The 21,703-nt window shown below is 37.2% G+C and overlaps 1 protein-coding gene across 1 annotated transcript in view; it reads right to left on the bottom strand.

Annotated features, from left to right (window-relative positions):
• Positions 1–5,872, bottom strand: part of PTPRQ (protein tyrosine phosphatase receptor type Q) — a 110,534-nt gene extending 104,662 nt beyond the window's left edge. Inside the window, exons 1-3 of the mRNA XM_068401737.1 lie at positions 5,819–5,872; positions 5,229–5,340; positions 4,164–4,390 (exon numbers count right to left, since the gene is read on the bottom strand). Coding sequence (XP_068257838.1) covers positions 4,164–4,390; positions 5,229–5,340; positions 5,819–5,872 — 393 coding nt within the window. The remainder of the gene's footprint in view (positions 1–4,163; positions 4,391–5,228; positions 5,341–5,818) is intronic.
• Between the last annotated feature and the right edge of the window lie 15,831 nt (positions 5,873–21,703).

The following is a 21,703-nucleotide window of genomic DNA, read 5'->3' as shown; positions in this document are numbered from 1 at the left end:
GCACTTTATGGTGGATGTGCCTCAGTGCTCGCAATCATAGCAGAGCCTTCCCATGGAAGGGCAGTACATTGAGACTTTGGTAGAATTTATGGAGATAAACACAACAATGATGCTGTTTGCTCTGCAATATAAGATTTATTGACAATTTGACTCAATGATGGGCCTTGGCATGCAATACTTAGAAAGAAAGAGGAATGAAGTCTGACTCCTTATTTTGAAAAGAAGTGACAGAGACAACAAAAGGTAAAACATAAGCAAAATTCCAACCCTGATAGTGAGAGGTGTGTGGAAGAAGAAGCAAAACACAAAGCTCTCCAGCAAGGTTAAAGCTGGCAGAGTCATTCCCTCCTGCCAGTGTCAGGTAACAAAGGTACGGCAGTGGTGCTGAGGCAGACAGGGCAGAAGGGGCAGATGTGCAAAACCATGTGTGGATCATAGTGGAAGTGACAGACAACAACCAAGGGATAACGAAGGGCAAAGAGAGTGGAAGGAGCCAGCAGGCCAGAAAGGAAAACTGTTCTAATCACTTCTCAGGACTAAACTGTGGATCTTGCGGAAGACTGTAAAGCTATTTAAACAAAAGCACTAAGCCATGGCAGACAAACTACAGCAAAGAAATACGAGGTGACATGGAAGACACAATCTAGGATGTAAAGGGACACATATGTCTACGACCACTTCCCAACGCAGTGCATGTTCTGCTTGGTGAAGGAGAATCTGTGTCACTGGCCAGCTCCTTCCTAAGCTGTACAAACACCCCTTGTCCATGCATGAACACCTCATGACTCCAGCCAACCCTACCTACTTCTGTGTCACGAAGAGAACTACGTGAAACGACCTTAAGCATTGATGAATTCTACAGTAATTGCAATAGCTGAGGAAATTACCTGGAGATCTTCAGGGGGGCTGACAGGCAATCAGAAAATTCTGACAGTATTAAAATTACATCACAGAATCACAGAATCACAGAATGTTAGGGATTGGAAGGGACCTCGAAAGATCATCTAGTCCAATCCACCTGCCGGAGCAGGATTACCTAGACCATATCACACAGGAACGCCTCCAGGTGGGTTTTGAATGTCTCCAGAGAAGGAGACTCCACAACCTCTCTGGGCAGCCTGTTCCAGTGTTCGGTCACCCTCACCGTAAAGAAGTTTTTCCTCATATTTATGTGGAACCTCCTGTGTTCCAGCTTGCACCCATTGCCCCTTGTCCTGTCAAGGGATGTCACTGAGAAGAGCCTGGCTCCATCCTCATGACACTTGCCCTTTACGTATTTATAAACATTAATGAGGTCACCCCTCAGTCTCCTCTTCTCTAAGCTAAAGAGACCCAGCTCCCTCAGCCTCTCCTCATAAGGGAGATGTTCCACCCCCTTAATCATCTTCGTGGCTCTGCGCTGGACTCTCTCTAGCAGTTCCCTGTCCTTCTTGAACTGAGGGGCCCAGAACTGGACACAATATTCCAGATGCGGCCTCACCAGGGCAGAGTAGAGGGGGAGGAGAACCTCTCTTGACCTGCTAACCACACCCCTTCTAATACACCCCACGATGCCACTGGCCTTCTTGGCCACAAGGGCACATTGCTGGCTCATGGTCATCCTGCTGTCCAGTAGGACCCCCAGGTCCCTTTCCCCTACGCTGCTCTCCAACAGGTCTGTCCCCAACTTGTACTCATACATGGGGTTGTTCTTGCCCAGATTACGTAAATCTAAAGGTATGAACTCACCTGAACACTGATTTTTTTGTTATCTCATCTCAAAGTAGGTATTGTAGAAAGAGTCCAGAAAGGAAAACTAGCATTAAGACAGACATGGAAACTCCCATTTCATATGAGTAGTTTCAAGAGAACTCAAAGTTACTATGACATAAGTACGCAAATATTTGCATGGTAAAAGTGTCAGCTACACGGACCGATTAGCTTTGATAAGAAATCAAAATAAATGCTTACACAACATACTGTTAGCTTCTAGAGATCACTGCCACAAAGAGCCTCATAGAAAAAAGCTTGAAAACATTTAAAAAGGACAAGTTTACTATGGAGATAACAAAGTACTATCCAAAGTTCAAGTAGCTGCAGTTCACATTTGGAAGGAGTATTAATTTTTATGCTTTGAAGTATGTTGCCACTAATTATTCAAGTTTAGAAAAAAATCTTGAGTGCCTATTTTTACAAAATTATCAATGACCAGATGTTCAAAATTATCCATGGCCCTCCAACCTTTAACAAACTATCACTTGTAACTGCTATTTCTTTAAAAATTTTTTTTTCATTGGATGTAAAGAAATTAGGACTAGGCTTTACAACCAGATTGGAAACCCATATTCAAAGCTTATAAGCTTTGTTAAACTGTACTGTCACAGTATTTACTAGAAAAAACTTCACACACAGGACCAAGCCAGGTACCCTAAAACAATAAAGAATTTTCACCTATGAAAAAATCAAGAGCTACTTTTAAATGACACAATAGACTCCAAAAATTAACCAAAGAACCACAAGCAATTGCTCAGGAGAAGGAAAACACATAATGTTTCTTTGGCCACATCTGTGAGGTAGAAAAAGTGTTTCCACCTGAATGGTTATTGAATACGTGAGGTTGCTCATGGGTCAGGCAGTCAGGGCGCCCACCAAAGCAGCAGGTAATGTAACAACCCTTAGCTTGCCAACAGACTTTTATTCACTCATGAGAAAAGCGTGTGGTCCCTGCTAGACAGGTTGTTGGGTCACAAGTCACTCTCCTGAGTCAAATTCTGCTCTAAGATCAATGTTTCAGGCACCAGTAATGGGAAGGATTGCCTCCCAGATATATCAACAAAGGGCAAATTACTGCTAAGTAAAACAAATTATTTAAAATGTCTCACAGTTTTCCTAGGTAAGATTCATATATGGAGAAAAGAACAGCAAAACCTTTAATAGTGAACCCCGCACAAGTGCTACTGAGGTACTCAGAATTGCAAGTCGAATTCTCTTAATAACTTCATTTGTCTGAGATGATTAATCTGCTTAGAGTCTAAGTGATAATACTTTTCTCAAATAGTAGCTGAACTTTTTTTGTGTAAGTTGTTTTTTTTATAACAGATCACTGGAAGCAGGAGATCAAAGGATAAACATTTCTCCAGCTGTGGATATACTGGCTTTTATCAGCATGGTCATCACAACTAGATTCACAGTGAGCAACCTTCCCACAATGGCAGACATAATTACATTTTTACTTTCTTACACACACACTCCACCTTTACAAAGAGTCACTGCACAGCCCTATTCCTAGTCTGGTCAGCTTCAATATTTTTTTATGGCTTTGCACTGTGTGAACTTACATGATATGTAATGAAGCAAATCAAACACATTATTTTATTTTATTCTTGATACTGAAAAGAAGCACCTCTCCAAGGTTCTTATGAAAGAGTAAGTCAGGTGAAGAACTGCTTGGCAAATATTGCCAAGAGGACAGCCGTTCATTTCTGTTCACCTGAAGTCATTTATTGTTGAAGAGTTCAGAGATGGATCAGGAGTGCCTCATCGCAACATAAACAAATTCCACATATACAAGTCATAAAAATACATGTACTGGTTCTGGCAGTAGATATTCACTGTGAATATCTAGGCAATAAAATCTATGGAAAGGGAACGGAAAAGTATGACATTTTTTATTTCAGGAGCTAACACTAGGTAAAACTCCCAGGCTTAGGGAAACCAGGCTAAGGTGTTCACAGGCTACATCTAAACAGATATTCAGGCAAGAAAACTTCTTAAACTAATTAGTTTAAAATCAAAGCAAGAAGTATGTACCTACATGCTTTTCTGGATCTGGCTGAGATGATTTAGAAATCTATGTGTAATATCCAGGTGCACCAGTGAACTGAAAGATTAAATCTCAATGAAGATGAAGGATTTAGATGTTTTTGAAAATTCTGCCTTTTACTTTTTACCACATAATACCATATATAAATAAGAATATCAATAGAAGAAACTATGTTTTAGTACAATTTTGGCTGGAAATTAAATTTACTACTGTAAACAAATACCTGGCTAATATATTTTGTTATATGGCAACACTAATTAGCAAGGTCCTTCAGAAAACACTATATGGACCTACCATAAACTCACACAATTTACAATAAATCAGAATTCAATATATTAAAAGGCATTCATAAAGCTTTTACCGTAATTTCATAAGTTGTTCCAGGGTTAAGGCTGGTAAGAAGAACTTCCAAACTATCTGGCTTTGTTGTGACCTGTGTATAAGCTGTTTGCATCCATGGGCAGACCTCTTTATATTTAACAATATAGGAAAGAATTCTCCCATTTGGATGCAGTGGTGTGTTCCATGACAGCAGAATCCCAGCAGAGCCCACTCTTTCACCTGCAAGGAACCCAGGGGGCCCAGGATCTAAAAAAAAAAAAAAAAGTAATTGTTTTATTTATATATACACACACACACACATACACAAACACACACATATAAGAGAGTTTTTAATTAAGCTTCCAGATAGTGGAGACACTTTCACAGCTTCTATAGAGAAATTAAATCATGTGCCAGCATAAACCAGTAAAACTACTGAAAACTAATGTACTGTTGAAGAAAAAGCTTTTTTTCCCAGGTAGAGTACTGTTACAAAAATGATTAAATGAATTTTGGAACACCCGAAACATTCTTCTATAAAAATGTAAAAAATGTAATGCTCAAGATCTTCACAGACAGAACAGAGTTTAATGCCAATTTAATATCTGAGATATTCTGTCATGCTCAGTTTCAGTTCCTTTCCCTAAATCCATTCAAAACCAAACTGCACACACTTACAAAATATGTCTGGTATGGCTAGATTTTTTGAAATGTCTCCAAAGTCTACCACTATACATATAAATTCAGGTATGGATATTACTACATGACACAATAGTGAATTTTTCAAAAGCTTATAAAATGTTCTCCTTTATGCTTTTTTTTTTTCCTTCGCCTTTTTTTTTTTTAATGGGCAAGCTAATGGATGAATACAACTACAACTCACATCCAGGGCTGCTGCTTAAAAATATTTGATAGAGAAACTCTCATGCTCTCACAGAACACCTCAGATTCACTGTATTTTTTTAGGGTTAAAGAAGAGGAAAAATTCTAATGACTGCTCAAAACTGATTATCATCTCTCAGACACTACCGTGCATATAATAAATACAAAAAAGCAAAGTTAAAAAAAAAAATCAACAAAATTTCATCAGTCATTATTAACTCACTTGTCACATTTGTTGTCACTGTTCTACTCGCAGGTGAACTGTAGACTGAAGAAGAAACTGCAGAGACTGTAACACTGTATGTTGTTCCAGGAATAGTATTAGAAAAATCAGCCTGAAATAGGACATAGATTTATTTAAGTCTTTTACCAAGAATCACGAAAATTAAAAAAAAAAAAAACAAAACAAAATCCAGAAGTTTAAGCATTGCATTACTGAAAGTGATCTGTTAATAAGTTTTTAGAAATACAACAGTATTTACAACAGTAAAAACAGTAGTTTACATCTGTTAGCTACGGTACAGTATTTTGCCATCTTATTTAAGTGCCCTCCATAAGATTTGTATAACATTCAATATTAAAGAACAACAAAATTAGCTATTAATTTTATCACAGAATCACCTACCAGTGTATCTATAGAGGTTTTTCTGTATCATCGTTATCAAAGTAAATATGAAGCATTATAACATTCCTTTCAGAAAGAATAAACACAAAAGGAGCCTGAAAAACCTACAAGTTTTTGACCCTTAAGCTAGTCCATCTTTTGAAGTAAACCTAATTAACAACGTTTTAGCAAGCATTTATATAAAATACCTGTATCTTTGCAGTTCCAATAAAAAACAAAAGCAAAACAACCAGAACCGCCATTATTTCTGTTGATAATATTATATTTTCCAGACAGCAGAATCAAAAAGTGCTCCTATTTCTTTTTGATGGCTTAGCAGTGAAATGTTGCCTGCATTAATGATTTAAGCACAGATCTTCCTGGCAAGTACACAATTAATGAGTCTGTATTACTGAATAGCTCTGCCCTTCCTTTGTTAAACTATTCATGAACCCTTGGATGACTGGCTGTATCCTTCTAGCAGACTTTTAAAAAAGTAAATTCACTACCTGTTGTTAGGTAACAAACTCTGGATGCTGAAATTTGCTCTCACCAATTTTTCATTAATACTTTAACATTCATATTTGCGTTAAATAGCTAAGGAGGAAAGCTTGAATTCTTCATCAGCACAATGCATAAGGAAAAGCTGGCCACGCAAGTCCTGTAATAAAAGCACATACTTGATACTCCCTAACTCCAAGATCTAGGATAACAACAGAACCATGATCAGGAATAAGATCCACGCGAAATCTGTCTACATGTCCATATGGTAGTCTCCAATACAATGAAAAAGAATGTGATGAAACATTGAAGAATTTAAGTCCTTCTGGCTTTGCAGGTTCTGAAAGAGAATTGTGGAATAAAAGACATTAACTTATAAAAAAAGCCCTTTACAAATATATTAGTAGTTACAACTGAATATAAAAGCATCCAAGAACAGTTTACTTGCTTCATGAAGGATAATTGCTAATTAGCCTAGATACAGCAGTATATTATGCTACAGTTGCTATACTACCTCTGAGACTTGGTTGATAATTTCCCAGTTATGCAGTGCAGACATCCCCATTCGCAGAGAGCAAGCTCAAGTATCCCTGCCCAGTGTTCAGCTAACAAAGAATCTCTCTGTACAGTCCTTGTGTTTCTGCTGTCCTCAACCTTAAAGTTAGCACTACTCCTGTCTAGTAGTGCTACTGTTGAAATTTAAGATATAGCTGGTTCTTGTTCTGTTGCTATCCACAGGGTAGTTAACTCTTTTATACTTTTCATGTATTTGGAATTCCAGTAATTCCATGAAGTCTAGTGAGTTAAGTCCCCAAAATCTGGATGTTTTACTGCTTTTATTAAAGCCAAGTTCCACCCATTCCTGTCACACTATCTCACTTTCTTCTGCCTTTAAATGCACCTTTAAATCTGTATCATTCACTCTAAGACTAATAATGAACCAGATTTTAGCTTCTTCAATAGGTCATTAAACCATCATCTATCTATAATATTGTATAATTTATCCACCTGTACAATCCATAGCCACGTGCATCTGTCTCCTCTCTACTTTGGCAAGTACGCACAGCTAACAGCTGTCCTTAGACTTATCTCCCAGAGCAAGCCCAGTCAGTGATGGTATTAGTCACATTTCAGATTCACCACTACCCTTGCACTCAGTCCTCTATCTGCTTTACTAACATGGTTCTTCAGAATTCAGACTAAATCTTCTCATACTGTTCATACAGTAATAGCATACTGTGCAGTCTGAATATCATATCACTTCCATCCTGAAAGAGCTCCACTCCTTTCTTGTTTACTGTAAATCTCCTTAGATTATATATCCTTCATGAAATCTTTACAGACTATCCAAATTTGCAGAATCATTTCAAACAATTACTCCAGTTTTGCCATCAAATAATCTATCTGAAATATTAATATATCCAAATACTACCTTTAGATTTTATATTCAGTCTGTATTTGTCTTATATGTATGATTTTTACTTGTTTGTTTATTTTAATACTAATAGAACAAAAAAATAATTAATAATATATGTGGAGGTGTGCAAGTGCAACTGAAAGCATAATTTCTTCCTTTTAGTATACTCTTACAAATTTTAAGTCCTACAGCTATCATCAGTGCTATTATTTCCATGGATCTCAACTTCCTTTAAAGCTGGATTTTATGCTTATGGAGGTCTTTTTGTACAGACCCCTGATTAATTTCCAAGTGTACAGTTATCACAATACTTAGAGCCATCTCTTCACCTCACTTGAATTACTTCTGACTCAGCAGTAGAAGAGAGCACAAAAATGTCCTCATGGAAATAGAAATTTAGTCCCATGAAGCTAATGCTCTTCCTACTATTATCCCAAGACTGAGAATTACCCTTCCCACTGACACCGAAAAAAAGCCTCAGTTCTACCCTTCTGCAGATTTAACCACATCATCAGGGAATGCATATGTGAGTGTGGTTTACTCGAGCCTCATTGCACCTGCTCTTATACAGCCCCCCTCTGTGTTTCATGCACATGCTCACACACTTCTTACCAGCAGTGGTCAGCATATTTGTATAAAGTATATAGGCAGTATATTTGTGTAAAGCATAGTCAGAACAATTTGCTGTAAAGGTCACAATTTCACCTACAAAAATACTACTTAATGTCTGCAATATATATTCTGAGTGAGCGGACTGAAAAATAGTTGAGGTTGAGTAGATACATCAGTGAATATGGAGTGCAAAATACAACAACATGTTAATTTTTCCAAAAATTAACCATTATAAACCAGCAGGCTCAGCATCACAATGTAATCTCAATATATTTACGTAAAAGGAAGCAATATTAGGTCAACCAAATGGACTTAAATCTTCCCTGTATTAGAAAAAAATACAAATTGCAATTCAAGTATTATAGCATTGCGATCCTAGTTTAAACTTTAGAAGACATACAAGATTTTTTCCTATTAATTTTACCCTCAAAACAAATGTAAGGATTTTCACCCCTAGGCCACTGTATTTTAAAGGCTCTCTTTCACCTCTTGCTTCAGTCTCCCTGACTAAGGCACAAGCACCAACAGAAGCACTGATCCCAAAAGCAGACATACAAATGTCAGGACATTTGGTCAAAGTAGTCATTCAATGACAACTTCCAACACTTCTCAGGTCTCTCTCATACCACCATGTCATTGCCACAAAAAAAAAAACACCCTATAAAAATTAGAATAAGAATGTAGTAAAATAAATTGGGTGAAGTAGTTCTGGTGCATCTTTCTGCTCTTTAAATTTCATCTATATTTTACATTATTACATTACAATAAACTGCAGACACATGTCAAGATGGAGATTTTACTCCATCGAGTTTTAATCACAAATCTAATAAGAAACAGTCCTTGAACGGAGTCGTTTACAATCTAAAGCCTTAACTCTATAAACATTTGTAGACCTGTTTAACTTCACTCACTGCAAAAAAACCTGCTGAAATCAGATAAGGTAAAACTCAGCTTGTGTGTAACTCTTTGCAGGATAAGACCTGAAAAATAATAAAAACACTAAAAATGCTCAAAAGAAATGCAGCACAGCTAAAGAATATGTTTCTGGTAGCGTATCACTAGATGCAGGTTGAATAGGGTATAAGTAATGTATGTATGTCCACAACCACAGCAAAATATTACATGCAAGATCTCTTGAAATTCCAATGTTATTCTACAAAGTGAGATGTACAAAGCTAACCACCATGCACTGGTACTAACAGCTACCATTCACCAGCAAGGAGAGAAAGCAAGAAACCATACAGACCTGTTACAATTTCAATGAAAGCAGAAGCTCCTTCAATATTTCCTCTTAGTCTTTGCAGTGTGAAATTATAAATGCCCCCAGCAGTCAGGTCTGTAACACTGAAGTGAGTCAGTGCTCCCGGAATCCTGAACTTGTTTATAAAGGTGTTGTTTGATAAAGATGCTTTATAAGACGTGAAGTTAGTCTTGGTTGGATTCCACATTAAAGTTGCAGAGGAAGTATTTACCATTTTTAATGCCAGACCACATATCCCCGCTGGTTCTACAGTAAAAATTATTCAGATTAATAAAGAAAAATGTAATGCACAGTCCTTAAAACAGAAGAAAAGTACCATCTTTTAAAAAATGTTTTTTATTTAAATAATTAGAGGGTTCACAGCATCATGAAATATTCATACAAATTTCAGAAGTATGTTTGTATGGATTTAATAAACAGTGCCATTATGCTGCACAGGGTAAAACCTGAGGATGTACCTCCTGCGTGCACTATGTAATTTATGGAAGAAAATTCCAGACTTATCAGATCTGTCAGAACAGTAACATTGCTCACTGGTGAAACAGAATGAGTATGGAACACTTTGTAAACAGAAGCAGAGATTTCATTCAGTTAAAATTTTTCTAAAATACATCATAGGCCGTATGATTTTAGAAAACTGTTCATCTGTTCACTTAGGGATACAGTAAGTCACATAGTCTCAGTGATTATCCCTTTTTTCCTTTTTAAATATTCTTTTGGTTATATTAAGATTCCTAAAATCACAGATAATTGTTTACAAATAGCACCTCCATTAATCTGTGCAGCACAGCTGCAGTTAGAAAAGAAAAATGTTTCCATTCCTGCTAAAAAATGAATCTTCCAGATTACTGATTTATCTTGCTTGAAGCTGTCTGAAAAATACTAATTAACATAATCCCATTAAGGGCTGGGTTATTCAGCATGAAAAAAATGCTAAAGGTTTGCCATTAAAATGATACACTCCCCATAATCTAGCCATACAGTGGACTCATCCACAATACCCTTGAAAATATTTCCTTGAGGATAAAAAAGCACCTTCAGGACCATGATGATGATTATTCTGCCACACTTTTCATTAACAAGAATCTGCAGGGCTAGATCTGTGTTTTTTCAGAGATTCACTCATCTCTGAATAAGTGCAGAGCCTCCTTGACTACTAACTGGGTTAATAAGATATATTCCAAACAAACCACAGAAAATCCATCAAAGAAGGGAGAAGGTCTATGACATGCACATGTATAAATCTAGAGGTTGATCTATTTTCTGATTACACTTAGCTGTTCCTTATCTGCTTTGGCAGTCCAGAATCCAATATAAATCTATGCCTTCAAATCTCTGCCACAAACAAACTCTCCTCTTTTTATGCTGTATCACAGGAGCATTGGAAATTCCTCTTACTCTTTTAAGTGTTCCGTGGCCTTGTGCAAGAACAATCCTCCAGTCTTAGACCATTGGGTTGCAAAAATTTAAGAAATGCAGAAACAATTGTAAACAAAATGCAAGGTAATTCTTAAAGTATAGGATGCTATTCTGGCAAGATACTCTGCTATTCTGCTGTTCTGCTAGAGCTGGAAGAATTTTGTGAGCCTACCTCTTTTTTCAAACAAATATCCGTGACTATGTCTAGACTTAACTTCTACTCAGCGAGTTACATACAAGGCTCCTGTTTAAACAACCATCATAAGACGGAGCAAAACTTGCTCCCTCAAGTTAAATTTTCATTTTGAACTATGTGACCCTTTTCAGTCACTTACATACAATGATTTAAATGTCTCTGAAGAAAAAAAAAAGAAAAGTTATAAGGTATTTCCTTACTTGTGATGACTTTTTTCTCCACAGCCACAGAGGAATCCAAGCCTTTAATTGTCCTTAACTGAAACAAGTATTCTGTCCCAGAGGCCAGATTTTTCACTACAGCTCTGCTGTCATAAACTGTTCTGGTAAGCAGCTTTTCATTATTCATCAGACAATATGAAAGCTATGGAATAAAAGTAATTTCTCATATCATACTATTTCACTTCATAAAATTAATGTTCAGAGATTCAAACTACCTGTTTATATAAAAATATTTACAATACCCCTCACATTTTAAAAATTAAAAAATCAAGAATATCTCATAAGCTTTATGTTATGTTCCACAAGGCTGATCCACTACTTACTCTAAGATTCCTTAATAGCCCAGTGGTGAAAGCAGTGACTTTAATCTTTAAAAGTAAAAGAAGGAAGCAAAGTTAAGTCATGGCTTACAGGTGACATGTTTTTGCTCTTGGAGGAAGGATAACAAAGTGTACTCCGACTGCTCAGTCACACAGCTCTACTGATGGGCTGTACAATTAACTACAAGATAGAAAGAATGAGAATAGCCAAGGGGTAGAAGAGCAGCCTAAAGATTAATGAACAGGATGAGATAAAAAAAAATTATCCTGAAATGCAGACGCTTCCAAAAACTTCGTACCCTTCTGGTAAAAAAAAAACAAAAAAAAAAACAAAAACGAACAAAAAAAACCAAAACAAAACAAAATCAAACAAAACCAACCAACCAACTAAAACACATGCATGCACTGTTCAAAGCTGAGATTCTGAAAAGAGTCCCAAGGAGTCAGCCACTCAACTCTGCTCAGTGGTATACCTTGAAAACTCACTTGTTTAAAGCCACTGCAGAGAATAAAAGTGCTGGAGATACCAAGTAATTGAAATTTGGGCACTTAACTCCTAGAGGCTGCAAGGATTCCTTCTGACCTCCAGACAACTCTAAGGTGAGAAAACAAATTCCTGTGATAGTCCTTTCTGTGGACATAGAAAACTGTTACTGCAGGCTGTTTCATACCTGCACTAGTGAAAGGCAAGGTGCACACTGTGTCTGCCCTGCAGAGGAGGGCTCTAGACAAACATCACCTGCACGCACCCATGGGTTTCTCAAGCATGGCAGTTAGTACTAAAAGATCAAGGTTTGGAACTGCCTACATCAGTGTGTCCTGTCCTGCTACCCGTTATTTCCTCCAACAGAAGAGGGATATTCTACACATGGCAGTGACCTGAAAGCACTTTGGTTCAGCTGCTATTCATTTGGGGAGGAAAGATCCAATTCCCCTCTGTATATTTTACCAGCACAATACTTGTTAATACACACTAAATCTCGGAGACTGTCATCACCTTATTAGAATTACAGCACTGCCAAACACTAGAAGCAAAGCTATAGATTAAAGATTTACATCTAGTATAAACAAGTTCAGAAAGTACCCTTTGTGCACTCTTTGCTCTACAAACTACAATATATTGCATAGAAAGTTGGTGAGCTGGGATAATTAATTTTAAATGATTAGTAAAATGATCCCTTTTATGCAGGTGCACCTTACTAAGCAACCAGTCTACTGAAGCCTTTCTCATTAAAGATTTAAAGATAAGCTCATTTATTCAGACAAAGCACTGCATAATGTGGCTGCTTGCACTATGAGATGCTGAACAATAACACAGTGCCATAAAGATAAATATTACAGATGACAATTATTTTCCACAGGATAGTAAAAATAACTTGACCAGATACAAAAGTGTATCTGAACTGGTCCAAAACATGAACAAGAGAATTGAATTTCATTTTAAAATCTGTAAAAATACTCCAGGCTACATCAGCAAATTGTGCTACGGTAGGTTAACTGGCTACTCTTATTCATTCAGATCAATGCAGCTTTACACTAATGAAGAGAGAAGAAACGTCAAGAAACTATACTAAGAACACTCAGATTTCAAGTTTTAGGTAAGAATATAATCAAAGTCATGGGGAAGGGGTGGAAAAGAATTGGACACTGTAATATTGGGGTATAAACTGTGTAAGACCATTAAAGCAAAGTACTTTTTGTCTCATGGTAGTGCTACAAATATCCTACTCAAGTAAATTAACCGTACAAGACTATACCTTGAAGTCGTTACTGGTTCACATGATATGTTTAAAGAACAGTTTACTATCTCAAAGTCTTACTGACTGCGTGACTGTGCTCATACAGTGACTGCAAAATGCAAAGGATAATACAAGACAGACTGCAAAAGACAGGATACAAAAGAGAGACTAGTTTAATGTTGTAGTGAAACATGATCCACAGATGAATATTTAGATGTCATAGTCGATTGTTTCTGACCAGAGAACTGAAAGAACAGAAATAACTAGATTTTGTGCTAAGCATTGCAAAGGATGTGGTTCAAACTACAAATGCTGAAGAGCCACTTTGTAATACCAACCATGAAATATTAGTACTCAGCTTCTTTGTAAGAATAAAAATAAGAAGTCCAGCACAGTGACATTTAATTGGAAAAGGAGAAATACTTAAAAATGATCAAGCAAATTAAAAGGAAATTACGAAGAGCACCCAAAAGTGTCACGGTATGAAAAACATTGAAATGCATCTTCAGTACATAATACACCACTCAAAAAGTTTGTAGAAATAGCAAAACCATTTGAACAGTAAAGAGGATTACTTAAAGAAAAGATATCCTTAAACACTGGAGATCATGTCAAAACAAGAAAAATAAAAACTATAAACTTTTCTAATTCGTGCAAGATACCTTAAGAAGCACAGGGAAGCAGGGCAGAGCAGAAACACGGGTCAGCAGGCCAAAAGAGGCTGAACAGCAAATTGAAAATGGTATAACTAATGAAAACAATACTTTAAACACACAATACGTTTATCTGGGTGTTGGGGAGGCCACTAACTGACCAAAGTATCGTGGGAGCCCTCAGTATAGACAAGCCCATATGAGAAATAGTAACTGAATTATTTGTTTCAGTGATCAAGGATGTTCCCATACCAGAATCATTATTAATGAACTATGAATTTTGAGTCAAATTGAGCTGTCTCAAATTGAAATGTCCACAGAAGAGCTTTTTACAAAAGTTTGAAAGGTAGTCAGAAAGGTAGACAGCATGTTATTGCCTAGGAAAGGAATAGGAAGCAAAACAGAAAACACTATTAACCTTTTGATAACTCCATTATGCACTCAATCTCAAGAAGGATAACAAAGGCTTAGAAAAGTTAAAGAAAAAACTAGTAAGAGGTGTAGAACAGCTTCCACATAAGAATGCTGCACAAAAGACAACCGAGAAATTAAAGCTTATAAAATCATGAAAGGTATGGGTATGGTGAATAGAGAAGTATTAGTTATTTGTAATACCACAAGAACCTAAAGAATACCAGGTCTAAAATTAAAAAAAAAAAAAAAGTGTTTTCTTTCAAACAGAGCATAACAAAATTGTGAAGTATAAAGAATTAAACAAATTCAGGAAAAACAGTCACCGTTTTTCTTATGTATGTCCAGTTTCAACCTATCACTCAGGAAATCCCTGAACTACTTAGTGCCCAAGGCTGGGAGAGTATGGGAGGTATCAAATGTTTGCAGATTTGTCTTGTAAATTGCTACATTTAAAAAAAAAAGTTTTATTTTGGAACTTTCTAAACAAAACATTTAGATCCTTCTATATAGAACGAATTTTTTATTGCAGTTTAATGAAATTAATTTGCATTACAAATTTGGAAAGCTAAGAAAAAAAGATTAGATTGTAGTTGCATTCAACCCTTGACCTGTAATTTTCTTTTCTATTGCACACTAGCTGAAAAATCAGTTTTTGAAAGCTTTTAAAACCATAATTTTATAATCTTTTAAAAAATTGTCATGTAATATGAAATATATATTTAGCTGATCTTCTCCCATAGCAGTATTCCCCTCCCATACTTATGTGGACTATAAAGACAAATATTTATTGTTGGGTTTGCAGTACATACAGCATGATAATTTCACTGAGAAATTTAAAAAAAAAAAAAAGATATAAAGGATTGCATTGGTTTCTTCCCATTCTTATCTCACCTGAAACATATCAAAGCCTCCTCTTGGTAGTTTCCAAGAAAAATAGACTGTATTTTCTTCTTGCCCAAATATCTGTAAATCTGATGGTGGATCAGGATCTGAGGTAAAGACAGAAGTGGATGCAAAATTTAATATAAAAATAGTCTATATTAATTTGAAGGAAATTAACATTCCAGAAGACACTGCTGTAATTCATTATTCTATAATTCAGTGTAGAAACAGATTTCATTTTGTACTTAAGAAGAATATAAAATAAAATAAATTCACCTCTACATATTAGCAATAGAATCAGAAATAAAATCAATGTTTGTAAATTTTTATGGAAAAGTTGTATCATCCTAATATTACTGCTGATTTAGTTACTGGCAGAATCCCATTAACTACAGAGAAAACTTGTTTGTGTTTTAAAAGCTTTTATTTACTTAGTAACTTGCAAGGATGTTTAGATTTAAAAGAAAGGCATATATACTTAATCCAGCCATTGTTAAGATGCATTGATTTAATAAGGAATAGCTTTTCTCAGACAATACCTTAAAATGTAACAACCCTAATTATGTGAAATAATGAAAAGTTATTAATAAACTGTGAACCTACAGGTGCTAATCTTCAAGATGGTGGGGTGACTTCTTTTTAATCCATTGGTTGTCACAATACTGACTAAGAAACCAGTGCCTGGCAGAAGACTCTCAAATTTGTACATTCTACAAAGATTAAAAAAAAAGAAATTGTGTTCTTTAGGATTTTAAAAATGCATGTTATCTTCCTATGTTAATCCTTTATAGTATTATGGATATTATTTACACATGATGTGTGTATACGTGTGTATATGCTGTCAGTCAAAAACTATTTTAGCGTGATAAAATCTTAAATAGGGTGCATCACACTATGGTTCAGAGCAAGTTCAAGTACTAGAAAGTCTCAAAAGATTAAATTAAACATCCAGAATGACACATGGGTTCTACTGCTGCTCACTCCAGTGCAGTATTTTGTCTGTTCTTCTTTGCACAAACACATCATATGAGATCTGTAATTTGTTAAAAAACACTATTCTTAAAATAATCTGTTTTCACATGGGTATAGTAATGTATATCAACTAAAACATCAACTACATCTCACATATAAGTAACACTGCAGGCTACTTATTTTAAATATACAGTGAAACATCTGTTTTGAGTTCATGTCAGTTATTTTTTCAATGTAATCCTCATACCTTACACCGGAAGGTAACGTCTTCTCCTCATTGAAGACCTTACTGTTTATTGAAATAACATATCCATCAAACATATTTTCGGCTGGTGGCCAGGTAACAGTTATTGATTCAGAGTCTCGGCTATAATTCAGGTATTTAACTGCACTTGGCACTGTGTGACAATAAAAAAATGCATTGCTTTTAAAATATATTTTAAGTACATTACTTTATGACAGGACTCATCATCAGAATGCAATGAAAACTCCAGAAAAATTATGTCATGTCCTTGCTTATCTCAAGGATACACAGACTAATACCGCTGCAGTAATGTGTATAGGGACTTCCATTATCTATGAGATCCAAAACCAAACTGCTTGCTGCCCTGTAAAGCTACTTAGTGCAGTTCTGACATCACTGATGTGCAGTTCCTCAAAAACAGACAATTCTTCAAGAAAAGAAATGTCAGTATAAGAGGTAACATACCGGGCTGAGACCAAAGTCCCCACTAGCACAGTATCTTGCATTCAACAGTGGCCAAAAGCGTACACCTACAGAAAAGCAAGACTTGCATAGAGAGATAATCCCCTTCAGTAATCTCCCAGACTGCAGATTGCAGCTCAAGGATTTCCTGAGCCAAAGGTGATTTCTGTGAATTTAGTAAACCTCAGCAGATTTCTCTTTTATGAATGTCTTCAGTCTCCACTAGAACCTATGACCACAATCGTCACACAAAATATCATGTTGCCAGAAGTTCTGTAACTTTCCTATAAATTTTAACAACCATTTCCTTTTGCTTGTTTTCTACTTGCTCTCTTCTGGTTTCAAGTCCTTAGTTCTTTTAAAGGAAATGTCAGTGAATTATCATTTCTTATTTGCTCCTTAATTACCACTCCATGACTTATCCTCTCACAAATGATTTTACATTATGCCATTGTTCCTGTATCAGTTTTAGCTCAGTGGTTCCTTAAGCGCAAAACATTACATATCTTTGATCACACTTGCTGCCCTTCTATGAACCTTTTCGATGGCATCTACTATACTTTACTTTTTCACACTAGGGACCTGTTAGAGGAAAATACGACATGCCAGATCCAACAGCCTGACAGGCCATGTCCCCAGGTGCAACCAGCAGCAAGGCTGAAGCTTTATTCCCAGCATGCACACACACACAGAGCACACATATACACCACATATATACACATATACGTGGTCAGCCACACAGATCACAGACAGACACTCAGAGCACTCACACGAACACAGACATCACCAATGGCCTCATCCTGCTCCCCTCTCCAGCTGAGAATGGAGGTCCACTAGTGAGAATACTTACATATGTACAAGGTGGATCTCCCAAGCAGTTGGGCTCAGGCACTCAGTTTGCCCCTGGATCCCTGTCTCCCCAGTTGCTGGCACACATGCAGAGCTGGCCAGGACTTCCCAGGTCCCAACAGGCAACCCCCTGTGCTCTCACCCTTAGAGATACACAGATTCTCTCACACCCAGAGCTGGCTCACCTACCCCCTTACTCCCAGGCCAATCCACGTACCCACCAGCTCATTCAGCTGGATCTCACTAGCGGTCACACACTCACTCACACACCCACACTCGCTCTAGATGCTGCACCACAGACACAAGGACGCTCTGACTCACAGTCTGACTCCAGTTGCTGCACTCACACTCCTGTACACACACACGCACACAGAATAGGAGGGAGTTAGAAAGGGATTTAACAAGACAAGACAGATTGTGCTGACCAGGTGCAGGGCACAGTCAGACAAGCAAATCATTTACATGTGATGAGTCGTTTTTATCCTCTTAGCCCTCTTATTTTCCCACACTTTTTCTTCCCCAAATCACGTAATCCCCTTCCTTTTCTGCCTTTGATTTCTCCCTTAAGCATCCCATAACAAGTCCTGTGCAATCCCAAACTGCTTTTCCCTGGCATCACATAACGTGTCCTACACCCCTAGGCAGTAACCCCCCTTACTCCAAAAGGTGATCCAGAGAGCTCCTTCTGATGACCTGTCTTGATGGGCTTCACACCTAGACACAGGGGCTGAGGCTCTTCTGAGACAGCCTTGGGAAGGTCTTGGACAGGGTGTTCATTCCTCAGTAGTCTGTAATTTGGGTTCTTGCCTGCCACTGTGTTCCTCTGGACTCGTGGAGATGGGCCTTTGATGGGCTGATGGCTCATGTGATGGGCCTGGGAGTAGCCTGGTGGGTTATTATTTGGGCTCCCCTTCTTGCCATTGCCTCTCTGGGTTTGTTTGTGGGTGTGCATGTGAACTTCTATCACGCAACCTAACAGGACCAGAACTGCATGCTGTATTCAAGAGGCAACAGTACCTGGATTTCTGTAGACAATACAGCGATGTTTTCTGTTTTGTCCTATAATCTCTTCTAACATCCCAGCTGCTTTTTACTTTGCTGCTGAGCTATATGCTGATTTTTTCATGGAACTACTCATCATATTCTCAAGGTATCACTCCAGAGATGTTACAGTCAGCTCAGAGCTGACCATATATGTGTAAAGTTTGGGTTACTTTTGCCTTGTCTATCTCTTTGCAGTTATTTAAACTGAATTGCATCTGACACTTTAACATCCAGTCACTGAGGTATATATGGTCCTTTTCACAGTTAGTCTTTGCTAGTTCTCATCCTTACTATCCTGAGTAAGTTTACATCAGCAAACTCTGTCATTACTGTGTTTGCTCACTTTTCTAGATCATTTATGAATGTTTTGGACAGAACAGGTCCCAGAAGTCGTCTGACAACCTCCCTCCACTCTGAAAACTACTTTTATCTTCTATTCCCTCTTCTTAGGTCAATTTAAAAGACTGGATGCTTTTTTTTAAGAGCCACGGTAAGGGAATCTCACTGACAGGTTTTTGGAAATCCACAAAGCATAGATCAATTGCATCTCCCTTACCGCATGTTTGATGACTCCTTGAAAGAATTTAAAGATGTTTTTGAGGCGTACTTTTCCTATACTAGTAAGATCCTTCTTTGTTCTACCTCTAAACTGTAAGATACCGTGTAGTTTACTATTACCTATTACAACCCAAAAGCAATGCAATAGTGGATGTATCCCTAGACTGAAGACAGCCTCAGAGCCACTGCTGAGTTACTCTGCTAGCCAAGAATAGTGGCACTGCTAGTCTGGTCCAGGTTTTATCTAGAGTTAACAACCAAAACTCTTTTCTCTCCACACCATGAATTCCTGCACCCAAGATGAAGGTACTGTTTTCCATTGGAGCAGGATATCTCAGTATCTATGGCACTGTACATTACTGGAGATAAAAAGCAGCTCACAGACTATGAACTCTCTTTTCATGTAGTTTCACTGGAATAAGAACATCTTGCTTATTGAAAGAAGAAGCAACAGTGAACTGATACGACTCTGAAATTATTACCTCAAGACAGTATGTGAAGGTTAGTGGACAGAGTACTTATTTTCTGGTGATATGTGAATAGACTTATTCACAGGAACATCAAAATGAAGCAACATAACTGTGTTATGAGTGAAAGCCTGATATGGATAGAGAGGAGAACCATAATTCCAAAAATGAAAGAGCCCTTCAGAATGAACATACATGCTGGAGTGAGAAAAAGCAGAAAAATCTGACTTCAAGGGATCTTAATTTAGAAAGGAAAACAGTAACAATAAAAGTAAGGTTTTTAAAGGTATAATGCAAGGAAACCACTAGCAGCTAGGAGAAGAACTAGAACAGAACAAAACTATGCTGCTGAGAATCAAATGTCCTAACCTGAAGTAGAACTGAATGTAGAAAACCCCAAATTTAGTCCTGATGTAAGGGGAGGCCAATGAGAGAACATTGTAAAACTAATTTAGTTCTGAACACCCAAGTGTGTTCAAACTCAGCACCGAGTGAAATCAAACATTAACAAGAAGTCTAAGAAAAAAGATACTGTTTTCTGTAATGTTGGTAGCCAGACAGTGTGCAAGTATCAGTTACGGGACTGTACACCTGCTTGAGTCATTATGAAGTTAACATTGGTATTTCATTGTACACTGTAACCACATTCAAATTCTCAAAGGACACAAGTAGTCAAAGAATAAGGAAAATAACAATGAAAGAGAATAAGGAGAAAATGATGAAGATGATTGCATTACTTTTCTCTATTTGAGACAAATATAAAATTCAAGAAGAAAGCAAGACATCTAGATGCAGTAAAACAAATGCTGAATTTGACAACATTGTGGTCTCACCTGTCTCTATTTCCTTTGTCACAAAAATACTGTCTCTGAAACCTTCCTTTTCTGTTCGAATTCTAAAGTTGTACAGCTTACCAGGAGTGAGGCTGGAAAACATTGCTGTTTCTTGCTTGACCTTCTGGACCTAGAAAACCAAATACAGCTTTCACAGACCTGCTTGCAAAATTTGCTCATCTCATGTAAATGGTACCCCCACCTATTTTAAGGGGAGATATAGCTTTTAATGTAACCTCTTGTTACTTAATAGAAGACTTTGAAAAATAACTGCATTGCCTATACACAAGTGGTCTTTTAAAAAACATACCCTGAAAGCACTTGCACAATTTGTACACGTAACTTCATATTGCTGAAAATCTCCATCAGCACGGTCCCAAGTAATCTGTATTGAAGTGTCTGTAATGTTACCTTCTCGTACATTGAGTGGAGCTGCCAGACCTACAGAAGGACATAAAACACATTACTGTTCAATCCAAGACTTTGTTCAATCCAACACTTTTTATATCTCCTGTGGAGACATAAAAGTGAAGACAATCAGTAACAGATTCAAACAAATGGAGGGCAAAATCTGATCTCAGGCAGGCAAACACACAGACATTCCACAATAGAAAAATGGGGAAAGAACAAAGAGATGATATTGCCACTATTTAAAGAAAATTGCTTGCTTGTTTATCTTAAAATTACATGGGGCTGTCCCTGAGGATACAGCTGGCACTCCTAGTGGGAAAGTCTTCCAGAATGAAGTTAATCCCTCCAATACCACCACCACAGTGCTCAGAATGTACCTAAACTTTGTCAAACAGCTCAGCAAAACTGGGTAGACCAGGCAAGACAAATACACTAATTATCCCTAATTAGCATAGCCTTGTATGATACAATTCAGATCACATTATGGAGGAGCTTCCACTCTTCTCTGCATCTCTTTCATCCCCACCACAGCTGTTCCTGATTGGAATGTACCAAAATTTACACTTTTTCTAAAAGAAACTGTATACATGTGAGGGGTCAGGGGTTTTTTTTTCTTCCA

This window comes from Nyctibius grandis, chromosome 5, assembly GCF_013368605.1.
Source record: "Nyctibius grandis isolate bNycGra1 chromosome 5, bNycGra1.pri, whole genome shotgun sequence".
NCBI lineage: Eukaryota > Metazoa > Chordata > Aves > Nyctibiiformes > Nyctibiidae > Nyctibius > Nyctibius grandis.
This window is presented reverse-complemented; position numbering and strand designations above follow the sequence as displayed.